Source organism: Priapulus caudatus, unplaced genomic scaffold, assembly GCF_000485595.1.
Source record: "Priapulus caudatus unplaced genomic scaffold, Priapulus_caudatus-5.0.1 Scaffold73, whole genome shotgun sequence".
NCBI lineage: Eukaryota > Metazoa > Priapulida > Priapulimorpha > Priapulimorphida > Priapulidae > Priapulus > Priapulus caudatus.
In genome coordinates this window covers 107,024-124,523 of record NW_014577134.1, presented here as the reverse complement: position 1 = coordinate 124,523, position 17,500 = coordinate 107,024, and the positions used below count along the sequence as shown (strand labels likewise).

Genomic DNA, 17,500 nt, shown 5'->3' with positions numbered 1-17,500 from the left:
ATTAAAGGCATTATGTACGTTAAAAACAAAAACCACGCTTCTATACGTAACAAAATTATAATAGTTGAATTGTTAAATATTGTGCTGTGTTGTACGTTTAGAAAAAAGTGATACGAAAGCATCCCGCGTTTCGTATTAAAATCATGACATGTAAAAATCAGAGTTCAATTGGGTTAGCCAATATTCGATATTTTTAGTTTTTTTTAAACTTAAAGCCGATAAGTTACTTAAGTCACGCCCATTTTCTGCTGGACGCGGTTATTTTTTTAAATGCAAAATTTAAAATTGCTTTAACATCCATCGAACGGTCGAATCTGTTAAGAAATACTCTCAGGTAGGTAGGGCCTACTGTACGACATTATAGTTCAGTTCGGTGAAAAATAGGGTGATCGTGGCTTATCGACGTTTAATGTACCGCCAATGTGTTTTGTGTGTACGTTCACGTTACCTCTATTATATTTATCGTTAATAATATTTAAAAAATAATACGTCTATTAACAAATATTCGATCAGCATTTTAATGTACGATTAAATTCCAGAGACTACCGGAAAGGGCGAACTACGACTAATTTATTTTAGCAGTTTTTCGAAGGCAAAGATCCGAGCGTGTATTTAAGACTGTCTGTGTGCACGTATGTGTGTCTGTATGTATAAGGAAATTATGGCATTTACTGTAGCTGCATTAGACTAACTGTCATCTTAGGAATGCCAACCGTCAGCTGTAGCAAGACAAGGAGCGCTTCTGTGCATTTGACTCAAACCAAAATTTACCCAATTTTAGATGAGCAGGCCTGACACAGAAACACCCACGGAGGTGAAGTGATGACTGTTTAGTCACGCCAGATATGTACAGCGCAGACGCGTCTTAAGGACCTGTGGTTTTGTAAATTAGGGTCCGTTACTGTAAGTAAGCTTCGGTGACGTACAATTACAGCTGGTGCTGGCGGAGTAGTTTAAGGTAGGAAAAAGAGATAGAGGGAGGAGGGGATGAGGAGAGCGGAGTGAGAGATAAGAAAGACGGTGTGTGTGCGCGGGCGCATCCGTGCGTGCGAGTGTGCGTGTCACACACATAACACACACACGCGCGCGCACGCACAAGCACATACACACGCACATACACACGCACCATATAAATAAATAAATATATATATATCGCTGTCGTGCTCACTGTCTCAATTTCCTTCCAATTACCTTTTCAAATATTACAACAATTTGTTCGAAATTAGTAACAAATAAGCCAGCAATCGAGGTGTATTCCAAGGAACCCGCCCAGTGACGTCATCATCACGTTTTCGCTGCCAGGGCCGTCACGATTTTAGTCACTGTTGTCGTCATCGTCGTCCTCGCTGTAGCTATCATTTTTCGTCGACGTTGTCATCAATAGTCGTGCCGACAAGCTAAAACACGGCGACACAGTCATGTCATCTTGTCGTTGTCATCGTCGTCGGAACTTTGCGTTGGGTCGTCTTAGTTATAATTTTTCGTCGACGTTGTTGTCGTCAGTCAATTGTCGTCGGCGGTATAGTTATCATATTTCGTCGGCCGTGTCGTCGTCGGATATGCCGACGTCGTTGTTGTCAATTTTTGTCGGTGTTCGTCGTTGTTGTTGACGACGACGTCATTGACGTCATGGTCGCCACCCGTTTTTTAGACGTCGTTTACTTGAAGATGTGGCTTATGTCTATGTTATTCTTTTTATCGCCGTCATTTTTCATCGGCGTTGTCGTTTTTCAAATACGACGACGACAACCATGAACTTGAAAACGGCGGTGAAAAAACGTGACGGCGCCGGCGACGCCGTTTTGACGCAAGTAGTGACGTCGACGAAATATGACGGCAACGACAACGACGACAACTGCGACGAAAGACGACGGAGGCGGCGAGAAACGTGACATTAACGGCCCTAGGCGGCTCCAGTAATACTCACAGGAGTAGCAGTTAGATGTTGCATCAACGCACAATTGCAACACTCATAACGCGAACCACTAATCGCCAGAAACAAATGTAAAGAACAGAAAAGAAACACATCAACAAATTACAGAATGAAGCTGTAAAATCTGTTACGCCATATTCAGGTAAAAATGCCACATCGCAGCACGTACCGCGAACTGGAGGGGAACAACAAATTTTGTTGGCAAAAGCGGTTTGTGTGGGCGATGAACAAGCACGGGTATACTAGGCCTGTAGAACTATAGAGTGGGACGTGAGGGGAGACTAAGTATAGACGATTTGACGGCAATTCATCAGGTAAAATATAGCCTCTCCAACATCAACTTACACTTAGCATTAATGTGTTAACGCCGGAAGGCTCTCTGCTGTTGTTAAGTTCGAGTCTTAACTTGTCATTCTTTATCTCCCCCTCTATTTTTCGCTCTCTTTTTCTCAATGTCTCTCGCTCACTCACATACGCGGACGCGTGTGTGCGCGCACACACACATACACATTACATAACACACACACACACACACACACATATATATATATATATATATATATATATATATGTGTGTGTATATATATATATATATATATATATATATATATATATATATATATAGTATATATTATTCGACACCTACATGAAGAGGGCTGACACCAGACAATTTCGGCATCTACCGCTCAGCGCTGGACAGTGACGTACTATTACTATACCTATATATCCGGAGAATCGATGGCAAAACGGAAGCCGTATATGTGGTAGCAGCGGTCGGGGTACGCTGCATCGCAATGAATGACAACATTTATGTCAAGACAGTGTGTGAACGCATGTAGCCATCGCATATCACCAATAATTAAACTAGGCGCATGTTGTTCTGGACACTGCACGCATTCCGCACAGAGGCAAAGTTAATGAAATAGACATTCGCTTACGAAAATGACCCTTTCATGCAGAATGCTTACTGAGCAATACTAATATGAGCCAAGGCTATAGCCTTGAGTTAGAGTAGACGTAGTAGGCTTAATATACAGCATTAGAGTGACAGTGCCCGTCCTTCTGTTTTGAAACTTCTTCAGAGGTAGGTAGAAGAAGAGGTAGTTTTAAGTCATTTGGCTAGGTATGCCGTGGGCCGGTTCTTAGTTTTAACTTAAAGTTCTTACTTTGTCCATGTCACTTGTATAGCTCTCTTTCCCTCACAAACTCTTTCAAAACCGTCACAGACTAAGTTTCTACAATCTCTAGGGTTAATACTTCGTCACTCATATTGATTTTTGTTAATCTAACGTGAGACTATGATCAAAATACTCAACTTTGCGCACAGAATCACATTTCTCTACGACGCAATGCTACGAGCAGCGTTTGTTTATCTCCCTTGACTTTTCCTGATGACGTTTCAAGATGGCGGCGGGAATTTACGATACGGATTATTGAAAGAGCACGTCGTGTGCCGTGAAATCCGATATAGACGAGGACAGAATATCAGATCTTGTAAAACGCAATGATCGTAAAACATCTATAACATGGGTAAAAAAAAATTACGACTATATTCCTTGTGATAAATAGTATACCTTGTTTATAACTAAATATAAATAATAAATTTATAATAGAAATAAATGGAAATGTGTGCGCGCGTGTGTATGTGTGTGCGTGCGTGCGTGTATGAAGATCCATTCAAATATGGAGGATTCCATTTTGAAATAGCGAATTTTCAGAACTACGGGTGCCAGTTGTCATTACACGGGTAGAATTTGATCTGTGATGTGTACTGTTAAAAATAATGCTCGTGTTCAAGATGTTCACTGTGTCAATTAACGGGTTTCTTGCGAAAAGAACTAATTATATATATGCATAGATACACAGGAACAAGCTTGCTCACTCACACACGCGCGCATACCTGCATGCGTACACACACGCGCACGCACGCACGCACGCATGCATGCACACAGAGTCGCAGAAATGCACACCTTTACATTCATTTATATTATTTATCATTTATATTTATTTATTTATTTATTTATAGATTTATTTATATTCACCGCGAAACAGCGTTGAATTGCAAAATCACAAACGCGCGCGTTACGATTCCAGTTTTGACGGGTAAAAAGTGTTCTCTTCTTGATCTCTCTCTCTCTCTCTCTCTCTCTCTCTCTCTCTCTCTCTCTCTCTCTCTCTCTCTCTCTCTCTCTCTCTCTCCCTCTCCGTCACTCTGAGTGTCTCTTTGTCTCTCTCTCGCCCTCTCTTTATCTGTCATTCTGTCTCTCTCTCCCTCTCTCTTTGTTTCTCTGTCTCTCTCCCTCTCTCTTTGTTTCTCTGTCTCTCTCCCTCTTTCTGTCACTATGTGTGTCTCTCTGTCACTCTGCGCCTCTCTCTCTTTCTCTGTCATTCTGCCTCTCCCCTCTCTCTCTCTGTCACTATATGTGTTTCTCTATCACTACGCTTGTCTCTCTGTCTCTTTCGGCGCAGGCTATACAGCACAGAAATCCTCACTCACACTACACGGATATCGTAATGACGCGGGGCGTACGTCTCTGTCGACTGACAGCCAGAACGCAAGAGCGCCATCACATACGGACTACCTATAAACCACCGATTCTACGGAGACAATCGACTCGTCTCTCTCTCTCTCTCTCTCTAAGACCCCCTCCCCCTCTCTCGCTCTCTTACCCTTATCGAGAGTATTTTCTACGAAGGAAATCCCGTGAAGAAAACCCCACCAAAACAACGATTAGGCTAAACGCCAACTCTGACAAGCGATTCGAAAAACAGAGGCAAACTAGAAAGCGCCTATCCTCGCGAGAGATTAGGAAGGACATCAACTTTTTTTTACCTTTTTTCTTCCATCTCTCTCTCATAACGGAGCGCTTCTTTTTTGCGCGGTATGCAATACACAAATTACAGCGTTCCGTCAATCCGGCATCGCACTGCGCCGCTACTGTTTTGCCTTGCGAAAAAACAGCAGAAAAAGTTGCTTTCTCATCGATTCTGGAAGCGAGAAATTGGTCGCCGCTTATCAACAAACCATTTATCGCGTCGGCGCGTGCACGCTTACTTACATGAGGTGGAACAGTAGGCGAAGCAAACAAGTCCTTGACCGTCCGGGGACTGGGCCCTTACTTATCCGTCTGTCCGCCTCTCGCCCTCGCTCGCTCTGGATCTCCTTTTCTCCCTCGCACGTTGGGCAGTCTCAGCTAATCCAGGCGACTCCTCAGAACGGTGAATTCAGTTGGCTGACAGAGAGCACGAGAACAAGAACCAGCCGAATAACTGCACGGTGAATGAGATGTTGGCTCGGCTCTCATCGCTACCATGTGTGTGTGTGCGTGTGTGTATTGCGCGGACTGACAAGGGTCGGCTAGGCTTGTTTTGGGTGAACTCAGGCGTTCAGTTATGCCGCATGAGCTCCGTATACATGCACGAACCGGCTAGGTCAACCCAGGAAATTTAATTGCCGTTATAATGCACATGCACGGGGACCAATGCGCGGCACGTACGCAGGTAATGCGCACAAGCGAGGATGCGTACAGTGAGACGCAAGCGGGCGCGTTAACTAGCCAGTCATTGGTCTAGCAGGTGAGTCTGCGGAGAATATAGGGCAGAAGCAGGCGGTCACGAAGTGATGCGGGGTAGTGACCGCGGCATCAGCCTCCCGATCGTTCCTCGACCAACGGGTGTGGTCGTTCTCACAATCCACCTGGCAGAAACTTTTGCACAAAATGGCTGCACGAAAAATTGCAATTAGTCGCTGATAACAAACTCTGGTTTACTGCGGCAAAACGAAAAACTCAAACATGTAAAGGCTCAAATTATATAAACTCCTTATACTAGCTCTCACAATTTTGTTGTTATATATAATATATATATATCTATATATTAGTCGTAAGGTAAATTCCGAGTGCGTTTCTGTGTATATAAATAAACGAGTGGTAAAATACACATGCAACCCAATAACGAGGCATTAATAGGATTAACGTGTTTAAATAAAAATCGATTTCTAGACGAATCTATATGCATCGAGATCACAAGCCGAAAGCAATTCTGTTGTTGTGAGCTGTAAGAAAAATGGTTGTTTTCAAAGCCGCATTAATCGCACTTTAAAAATAATAGATTATAGAGATAATTTAATCCTGTTAATACTTCGCTGTGCCTTATGCAATATATTATATTATATGCAAAGATAATATATGCGTTCCATTTAGTTTTTTTTTCGTGATAGGTTAAGAAGAATTTCGAATTTCTCTACAGGAATTAATAACCTTTTGGGGTTTCACACTTTTTTCTATAGAACCCCACACAGTGGTTTGACTAAAAGTAAGGATAGCTAAAGTATGCTATAGCTCACAAATATCCATCTATCTACATGGAAAATTTCTGCAATTCAGCATGTACATACATAACATTTCACGTTTTTACAAATGGATAAAAAAATAAACTAGCAGAAAATACACAAAATATTCCGTAGATCAGGAAAATAGATTACGTACTATTAATTTTTTTTTAAATTGGTATATTTCAGCACATTTGTGAAAACTTTCCTTCAAAATCTACATCATATATTTCTCTCTATTCAACCTTTAACATTGATTAGCAACATCGCTTCTTTTTATTGCAACATACTGAGTTTTAAGCACATAAATTACAAAATAAAACGTTAATGTTAGCTTGTCTTTTTAGTGTCTGATAGTGAGAGATAATGTGCATACCAACGTACGATACGCGACCAGTGTCGTGTAGTACTTGCATACACACGTGGGCTTTACTGGGATATATGACACTCGTGCGCTTTCCTCTTTATGGCCTGCAAAAACAGATCAATCAATTATTCTATTATATTGTCGAAATTAGCGAAAGCTTTATGAAGATGAATATACTGTAGATCTGTGCAGGAATAGACGCGGTGCCGTTGTTGCTGCGGTTAAAGCGATCTCACGTTAAGAAATCTAAAATAGACACCAATAATGTGCAATGTAAGGGCGGGTGCATGGTAGCTTTTGAAACGCACAATTTTTCACGATTTTGGAATCGTACAATGTTGGTAATGATATATTTTTGCTTTAAATCGGGTCACGAAATCTAGGTCAGTCTGAAACAAAAAAACGTCTGTACATACAACCTCTACATACCGAAGACGCACATTTTAGTTTAATTTTAGTTTTAATAGCATTTTAAATTAAACGAAGATGCTTAGATCGTGTCACTTGTTGAGAATATCCTATTTCGAAAATTTATCATTTTGAAACAATAACATGCGGACAAACAAATATAGCAAATATTGATTACTCATTATCGAATTAGCAGTAACTAGATAAGGAATCGCATAGATAAATAATGCACTTTGAAACTATATGCCGCACTGATAAAGCTTTCTTCCTCCAAATAAGAATTCCTCCTAAAAGAACACTTTAGCGATTGACGCTATACGATAAAGAGAAAGCACGCTATACGAGCACGAGAAATGTGAGTCGGTGTTTGTTTGCCCCGAGTTGCCGAGAAGGGAAATTTAACTAAACGTTGCAATCGGGTATATACAAGGTTTTTTCGTGGTTTACTGATCTTTATGCTAGGGGCACACGAGCGTATTTTATCGCCCGATCGCGGCGATTAAAATCGCCAGCGAATTTAATCGCCCGATCACGAAGGGGCACACGTAGCGAATTTAATCGCCCGATCACGAAGGGGCACACGTAGCGAATTTGAGAGCGTACGCGTACGCCACTCGACGGAATCACATGATCACATGATGCATCACATGATATCAACAACACGTCCGATTGGTTTAGAAAAATTTATCGGGCGACAAAATACGCCGGTCACGGGCACACGGGCGAATTTGCCAGTAAATAATCGCCCGAAAATATCTAACATTTTGGATACGGGCGATTCGTACGGGCGAGTAAAATCGGCGTCGACGTGAACGGGCACACGCGCGAATTTTTCGAGCGATTTTAAAATTCGCGGCGATCGGGCGATAAAAATCGCTCGTGTGCCCCTACCTTTAGACTATCCTGAACCGGAATCCACCGGGTGCCGCTCTGACACCCTTGAGCAATTTTTTTTATCACAAAAAATGCAGATCGTATATTTCCCATTTGAGTGCGTATACATTAAGGGGGTAGGCATGCTAAACTTGCAATAACCTCTGTAATATTCGGTTAATCCTCAAACATCTGGTATTGTTTTGCTCATTAAATACTCGTGAATAATTTCCCCGGCACCACTCGCATGTAGCTCGCACGCACGCTGCTGCGGTGGTGGCGTTGTCGTGGCTTCTAGGGTGAAACGAGCAGCGTCTACGGTTTAATTCGAAATTTCTACGTCACAATCACCTGTAGCTCGCTCGCACGCTGCCGCGAGGTGTAGGGGGGGGGGGTCGAATTGTCGTAGCTAAAAGATGTGTAATGAAAGATGTGCAGGATTGTAGCACGTGCACTCGCCTCCTTTTAGCTAGACGACATACACTGATCTCATTCGCAAATAATTTCAAAGGAAGTTTAACTGCATAACGAAATCGCATTTCCAAACGTAGCTTATTTGTAATGATCATTGCCATTAAACGCACGCATAGAACTAAAATACGAAAAATTACCCGATGGAAAATATCCGTATAGGCCTAGCATGCATACATACTCGTAGAGTACAATCACACAAGATGAGCATTTACAAGGAAGGTCTTTATTTGCATAGCCTTTCTGTATATGTTCGATACACGTGCAATAGCAATGAGTCAAATATGGTTGCTGCTATAGTTGGCCATATACAGGTATAGATATTGCTAGATAGGCCACAAAACTTGAAACTAATCTTGATGCCTTTCCAACTAACTCTTCCTAAATATCATCAAGCCACGCACACACACACACACACGCACGCACGCACGCACGCACGCACACACACACACACACACACACACTCACACTCACACATACACAAACGCGCGCGCGCGCACACACACACACACACACACACACACACTCACACTCACACATACACAAACGCGCGCACACACACACACGCACGCACGCACGCACGCACGCACAGACTGTTGGCTGCCAAAAATAAATACATAACATGAATACACAAAATTCAGACACTTTAATATTATCAAACTCTCGATTGTCTAGAATAACCTTGCCACCATTCTCATAACCGTGAAGGCTATGAGCTCTACCTCACCAGGTTCTTGTAAATGTAAATAAAACAAAGTCCAGTCAGCCTCTTTGAGTCCAACAGGTAAACACAGGTCATAGTGGACAAACGCATTTTCGTGTAAACGCAAACTACGGCTGCAACCGTCGCCATCGCCACTACCGCCAATGTAAGCGACGTACGAGAGAATTATATTCGCACAAAAAACTCCGCTGTCTATCGCCAGACAGACGGACGTCATAATTATGTGATTTCCAAACACGTCGAAACGTAATTAGCGCTATATACATGTATACGTGTAGATTATATGAGCGTATCGGAAACGAATAATGGATACTGAGCTTATTACGTGATCCTGCTCGGCCACAATCACTTTATATTACATAGAAGTTCGAGTAGCTAGCTGTTCCTCTCTGTCGCTGTTATGAGTTTCTACAAACGATACATCTCTCATTTGTGGGTTCACTACTTATGTAAGAGAGTTCACCGGTTAAGACCATCCAATAGCCTTGCTAGACGCACACGCACTAGCGCACATTCTCCAATACATGAGTACCAGTTAAGTTAGATGTTACGACTGATCAACGCAAAAGTGCCCAATTTCGAACACGCGCGCGGCGACGAATGAGAGCACCTCGAGACGACAGCTCGTGTGAAAAAAGAAACGAGCTATCGTGAGAGTACGACACGGATGGAAAGGGAGGCAGCTTGAAGCCCCCGTGCGCACTACTAGCAGCGCAGATTTCGCAGTGAACGAGAACACCTCGTCTAGTCGAGCCGTCCGCCGCGCCGCTGCTCCCGCTCGCGTGCGTCAGTGGCCAAGCAGTCCTGTACCTAAAACAGCGGCGATTGTTGATCAAAAGAACACAGCGGACGCAGCGATCATCTATATTTACCTCAAACTATATAGCTAATGAAATGTTATCTACGTAAACACCACCAACCCACACGCACAAACGCACTCCAATATCCCAGCATCCAACCAGGCAATGCCCACGAGCACTACGTCGTAATTACATCCACCGCAATGATAAGACCGACATGTCAGAAACCAAATTAGTCATAACATTAACAATTTCTCCTAGACCGTCGACATCACTTTGTTTCGTATTGTTATGAGGAAATCTGCTACGATTTTTCATTCTCGTAACTTCGCAGCGTTTCTGTCAACGGTCTAGGAAAAAAAGTTAATGTAAAGACTAATGTTAAGACCAATTTTGTTTCTGACAACGGGCCCCGGATTAGCGGCCAATACGTGAAGCAGACGTGAACGGGGTAGCGCGAACAACGTATCCCGAGGCATGTCGATTTTATTTGGAGATATATTGACCGGCCCTTTGTTATGCGGGATAAAAAAAAAACGTTCAGAAGTAACTCGAGCAGCTGCTCGTTCTTTGACCCGGCACCATAAACTGACCTGATGCGTATGTTTATGTGTAATGTACCTTATGAGTACGTGATTCTGCATGCGTGGTACACACATCACAATAGCAGGACGACGACGTTAGCCCGTGCTGTGTGCATGGGCGGAGGACGCACCACCGCTGATGTGGTCGTCACAACTTCGGCAACACTTACAGGCACGCATATGCACGCGCGTACGCATACGCACACACGCGCGCACGCAAATAAATCGCGCGTGCACAGTGACACATACACAGAAACACACATGCACACGCGAACCCACAAACATGCACGCGCCCGCGCTCACCCGTCCAGATGTACACACACATACATACCCACACACAACTAGAAGTGGTTTTTTCCATTCGGAAAATTGGGCGCACGTGATGGAACAGAATTAAGGGTGGATGCAGTTACTATTAAATTCTATAGTTCAAGAACAAGCTGGAAAAACTCCGATCTGAGAAAAAATATAACAGCTAACGAATTTACTCGTAGATAGTATGACTCAATTTGTACTTAATTTAATTGAATACAAATATCTAAAAAATAAGTTTACGTCGAGCCAGTTTATATAATAAATACACATATTTCAATAAAATTTCGTAACCCAATACTAAGCTATGGCACAGCACTACATTACCGAAGAATAAACGAACAATAGCAGTTCCTATATACCCCCTCACAAACCCTGACATAACACAAATATTAACAACATCAAACACGAATCTAATGGCCTAAAATATATTAAATTACTTACATTTTTATATTGTTTTCCATATAAATGTGCAAACATACCTTTAAATCCAGTTTCCGGTGTAGATGCTGAAAAACAGGCAGATATGATGAAAAGTTATGTAAAACGCAGCCTACATTCACGTAACCAAGTCATCTAACAAAGTTATTATTATTACATCAGTTTCATATGTACAACCGTCAACATCACTAGCTTTCCCTAGTTTCAACGTTTAAACACAGTCAATGTGCATATTATTTCACACATATGCGCAAATAATTTTATTAATGCAAATTAGCCCTACGGATAACGACAGTGTAACATCTCAATTTTACTACAGCAGGTATTCAGGTTACAAAATACAGGCATATTAACACTTTCATCTTATTGCCAAGGTACACGTATTTTTGTTTAATTACCACCAATTTGGAAACTATCACGACACCATTTGATAGCTCAGTGTGTCATAGAACGCAAAATTACCCACCCCAACAGTAACAAAAACAGACCAACTCCATTGTAACCCAAATGCAACGACACAGCTATGTAAAGCATTTCCACACACACACACACATATATATATATATATATATATATATATATATATATATATATATATATATATATTAGTGAAGCGGGCGACTCTTGCAGTATCCGAATACGAGTACCTTCAACTCTGACCACGCAGGACTATTAACCTACGACAAAGCCAGAGGCGCAGACATTTTCACTTGGTATATAGGGAGGCTATAAGTGCGCGTCATGGCGTTCCCTCTACAAACAAAGCCTAACGAGCGTCGTCCTCCGACGCGAAAATACACGTCTGCGCACACACATCGTCAGTACGGCAGAAGGGATAAGGGCGAGAAAGAGGAGGGGAGGAGGATAGTATTGAGTCTCGCCCACCGTCAGCGCACCCTCCCACACACGGCAATAGCGTCTTCAACCGCCCCACACAGCCACCTCTCTCCGGCTCTCCTTTCCCCAGCTTCCCGCGACTGCGGCCTTCATCCCACTTTGTTTCACATTGGCGCGATTTCGTTCGAAATTTCAAATTTTTGCTCAATGGACGGCCAGGCGCGAGCATTGTAGGGGGGAAAACGCCGTAAAACAGTCGATTGTCGATGAAATTATGGTGGTGGCCTGTTGTACGAGTTGACACAATGCACGCGCACGCACGGAGTTAAAATGGAGAGGGACGCATACACCTTCTCACTGTAATTTGACATTTAAAAACCACCTGGTTCGTTGCGAACTCGAGCCCGATGAATGAATAACGAGTGAAGGTTTTTTCGTCGCTCACGACCGAGCGTACAAAGCTTTCACCTTCGGAGGGCTACGCGTTCGTGCTCCGTATCACGCCGGCCATCTTGTGAAGTTAAACAAAAATTTGCGCTCGCATACAATAAGGCAAATTTCGCTCACTGGGTTTTTTCACGACGTCGACACGAAGCGCACAATGCGTTCGGAATGCCCCGCACACCATGCCCGATACCGACAATAAAAAATCAATTAAAGAAACACCAAAGACGCCTAGATTCGCAACGATATCCGATTATCGTAGCATCGGATCGTTCAAATTCCAAACAGGGGTAAACTCGCAACGACATCAGGAACAGTTAAGTACATCAGATTCGAAGACGGAAAGTAAATCGCAATGAGATCATGAATGCGGTTGCTGATTATCTGATAGCTGTCGCTCACAGGCGGCGCAGGGCCGGGTCAGCGGTAACCACACGTCGGCACCGGCCGTATAACACGTGCGCATAGCGAGCGATGAGTAATCCGACGGTCACGGATCGCTTAGAGTGAGTGCGCGGCGCACACAGTTCGGCAAGTTTGCGAACAGCGGCGCAACGAATCCCCGCGAAATTGCTGCCAAAACACAGGCGGGCAGCATCTCTTCGCCCGCGCCCGCAGCCAGCCAGCCAGTCAGCCAGTCAGCCAGCCAGCCAGACAGACAGACAGACACGGATAAATTGCGGCGAAATAACGGCGGCCCATTATCGCACGCACGGCAGAAAATTGGGCGGAGCCGCCCCACGCGACCCCCCCCCCCGCCTCCACGTCCCCCATCCCCCGTCCCCGCCATCAGCTCCCCGCCCTCCGCCATTACCGTAATGGCTAACCTACACGTACCTTAAGCGTACGCACTTGTCTGTATATTTGGGTAACCTGCACACGTGTATTGTCTATGTAACCTGCACGTATTGTCTGTGTAACCTACCCGTACCGCGTGCGTAACCTGCACGTATTGTCTGTGTAACCTACACGTATTGTCTGTGTAACCTGCCCGTACCGTGTGCGTAACCTGCCCGTACCGCGTGCTTAACCTACACGTGCCGCGCGCGTGCGTACTGGTCTGTACACTAGTGCGTACATTGTGCGTAACCTGCCTATACCACGTCCGTTACCTATATGTACCGCGTGCGTGCTCGCCTGACGGACGTTAGAGGAAGGCAGAAGAACGCAAGAATAATATATGCCGTTGGGAATTCCGATATCCGTGTCAAAGAATAGCGACGAAATGCGACAGTGTGTACGAGCACTACTTATCGACGCACGCAAGCCCCCTGCGAAACGAACTGTCGCACATTCAAAGTCTATACCGCCGCGCACTACTTCATGCGTATTCTTTCTACGTTGCTCCAACGATTCACGTAATTTATATTGATTCAGAGATTAAAACAAATCTAACCCTATTAAAATATAACCCGCGCATTTGACGGGCAGGGATATGTTTGTTCTGTGTGAAAAAACTTTTGTATGAGAGAGAACAGGAACGCTCCACCTGATGCTAATGCGTGCTGTCAACACTAGCCGACCTTGCTAACGATGAGGTACAATATAATTAGCAGTTCCTGTGCACCCTTAAAAATACCTTCAGTCACTGCTAGCTGTATCTCTCTATCTGAGACGGCACATCGAACCTTTACATTAGTCTGCATTTCATCGTATGTACTGTCAAACCAGTTGCCTCGTTAGAGTTAAATATATGCGCTAATTTCGTGGATTACATCTTAACCGCAGAATTGAGCCAAACAAAAGATGTTATGACGAAAACAAACCAAAACAGATATCAGAAACAAACCTATATCAAATTTATTTGCGAGAGAAGAGGACGAAATTCTTGCCCCAATTATGTGCGTGTAACTGAATTTTTTTCTATACTCTGCCGAAATTAAAACAGTATACATGTGCAATGCATCATAAATGTATAATAATTAATATCATGTACATGTGATGCATTATTTACATGTATTATGAGTGCATACGTGCAAGCGGGTATATAACATGTATGATGTATAGCAATAAATAACAGGAATCTAAGATACATAAATTCAACACGAATCAAAGTTGTTTTTAATTTTTATATATAATGGGCAACAATACTTAATTTAAAAGTATGCAATTGAATATACATCAATAAATCAGGTCAAATTAAATAAGAATATTGTTGTTGCACTTAATTTAACTAAATATTTTCAATAAAATATTCAGTAATAATATAAATCAGATAATTCAGGTAACTAATAATACACGTACTACGATACACATTATAGTGTTAGGTTTTCGACATCACACAGTGTATTGTTGAAAGCTCGGTAACAATACAGAGTCAAGGTAGATCCGCACGAATAATACAGATAAAGTGTTGCATCCGTAACTAACACATAATTAAGTGTCTTAAAGTACACTAAAATTATCTGCATAAATATTTTAAACACATTTAAGTAATGTGCTAAATAATTATTTTCGCATCAGCAAAACTTACACAGACAGTGCTTAGACATGTAGTTGTATTGCTGCAGTTAATTTGAGGAGAAAAGTTCGGATCAAGACACTATCACTTTTAAATCTCTCGCAATACGTGAAATAATTCTTCATGAATTATACATTAACATTAATTGAACTATAGCCTTCGATAAGTAGATTTAGTGCGTTTAAGCTATATGTTGTCGTTCGCTCAGTATAAATATACGCTACAGAAATTCGTATAAGCTCAGTGTAATGTTCGCTAGCAAACGCAATTAAATCATCAATGTCCCCAATAATGGGCAAATTATTTAATGCAAATGAGTATGTGTGTGTGTGTGTGCGCGCGCGTGTGTGTGTGTGTGTGTGTGTGTGTGTGTGTGTGTGTGTGTGTGTGTGTGGTGTGTGCGTGCGTGCGTGCGTGCGTGTGTGTGTCTAATTTGATAATATTCAGTCGCCTTTATAGTAAGGAAAGTGTCAATGGCACTGTAGCTCACCTTGGGTGTGATAGAAGATCCATCTCTATAGGTCTCTCCCATAGGAGTAACAACTGTTTTGGGGCTAGCCTTACACATTCACATACCAACATTTAACAAAATCGAATGAATCTAGATCTATGGCCATTTTCATTGTTGCCAAAAAGTGGGCGTGGCTCGAAAGTAGGTCGACTGGCGTGCTCCAAAATAGGACGTTCAGATCTCTCCCATAGGAGTAACAACTGTATTGAATGGTAAACATGATGGGTCAAACGGCTTTTTGAGTTATCATTGACCGTAGGCAGACACTGAAATGCATAGTGAAATTGACAAAATCTACCTAATTTGCATAATAAAAAAAAAAAATCAAGAACCTGTGTGATATGTTTTGGGGCCAGTTCCTTATTTATTCGCATACCAAAAATGAAGGCAAAATGCCGTTGAACGCTGATACTTGACTTATGCACCAGTATTTGAAGTTTTACCAAAAAGTCGGGCGTCGGCTCGAAACGTTGTACGCGTTCAACTGGCGTGCTCCCAAAATAAGAACGTTTCACAATCTCTCTCCATAAGGAGTAACAAACAGTATGCAATTTCAAAACATGTGGGCCGTTGCTTGAGTTATCGGTTACCGTAAGCCAAATGTTGAACGGACCGGACGGACTGACGTACGGACGGACGACCGCCCCCATGGCAACCTAGCCTCAATCTTTGACGATTGTCAAGGTGACTCTAAAAAACAATTAATATCATATTATATATATATATATAATATATATATATATAGATATTATATATAATATTATATATTTATATATATATTTATAATATATATATGTTGTGTGTGTGTGTGTGTGTGTGCGCGCGCGCGCGTGTGCGCGCGCGTGCGTTCGTGTGTGTGTGCATGCATGCGCGTGTACGCGTGTGCGCGCGCGTGCGTGTGTGCGTTCGTGTGTATTTTTTCCATCATCACTACAGTGAAGCACTCGCTCATATTTATAGTTCAAGTACCTCTTATCAACGTGCGCGCGTGGTGGGTCACACACCACGTCACGCCGCCGACCATGTCCGCTTGCCGACGTGTATGCATCAGACACGAGAAACCGCGCGCGCAGCCAAAGGGGACGCCCGCTTGTCGGCACGAGCTCAAAACACCGAGCCGACGCAATTTTCAGCTATCCGCTAGCGCGCTACAAATGTCTGTTTGCTCGCGTCGTGTAGGCAGTCGCGAAAAAAGTTGCTCACAGGTAAATAATCCTGACGAAAAAACATCGTCTCATTCGCAGAAAAAAAGAGCGAACAATTCTTGGGACCGGGAGCAGCATGCAAACAGAGAGAAAGCGAGAAGGGGGCATTACCTAACGCCAAGTGACGGAGCCGTCGTCCGGTTATTTGTCGAAACCGCAAGAAAAACCAACTCATTCCCGGGACGACAGTATTTATATTTTATATATATATATATCTTACATAAATGGCCGGATCTGTCTGTCCGTCTCTCTTCTCGAGACCCGTAAGAGGTGACCCCCAACACCATATATATTCGGAATCATCATGACGCGACGACCATTTTAGGCCCAAAAAATGTGACAAAAAAAAATTGATAAAAAAAACGTAGCGGCCTCTTCTTCCTCGACGCTCCTGGCGGAACAGGCAAGACCTTCATTATCAACCTTCTTGTGGTCAAGGTCAGGCAGACGAGGAAGATTGCCTTGGCAGTTGCTTCAAGCGACATTCCTGCCACCCTGCTGGACGGAGGGCGCACTGCTCACTCGGCCTTCAAGCTGCCATTCAACCTGGCAAAGCGGGAAAATCCAACCTGCAACATCAGCCGTGGCTCCACAAAGGCCAAGCTGTTCCAAGAGTGCAAGCTCATCATCTGGGACGAGGCAACCATGAGCCACAAAGGCGGCTTTGAAGCACTCGACAACACACTACAAGACCTTCGGCACAACACAAACGTCATGGGAGGTGCGACTGTCCTGCTCTCAGGCAACTTTCGCTAAACCTTGCCAGTCATCGCCAAAGGAACAAGAGCAGATGCTGTCA

General features: G+C 43.2%; 1 protein-coding gene across 1 annotated transcript in view; it reads right to left on the bottom strand.

Annotated features, from left to right (window-relative positions):
- Positions 1-9,011: 9,011 nt before the first annotated feature.
- Positions 9,012-17,500, bottom strand: part of LOC106821432 (ubiquitin carboxyl-terminal hydrolase 48-like) — a 45,977-nt gene continuing 37,488 nt past the window's right edge. Inside the window, exons 25-26 of the mRNA XM_014826229.1 lie at positions 11,285-11,311; positions 9,012-9,916 (exon numbers count right to left, since the gene is read on the bottom strand). Coding sequence (XP_014681715.1) covers positions 9,894-9,916; positions 11,285-11,311 — 50 coding nt within the window. The 3' untranslated portion in view covers positions 9,012-9,893. The remainder of the gene's footprint in view (positions 9,917-11,284; positions 11,312-17,500) is intronic.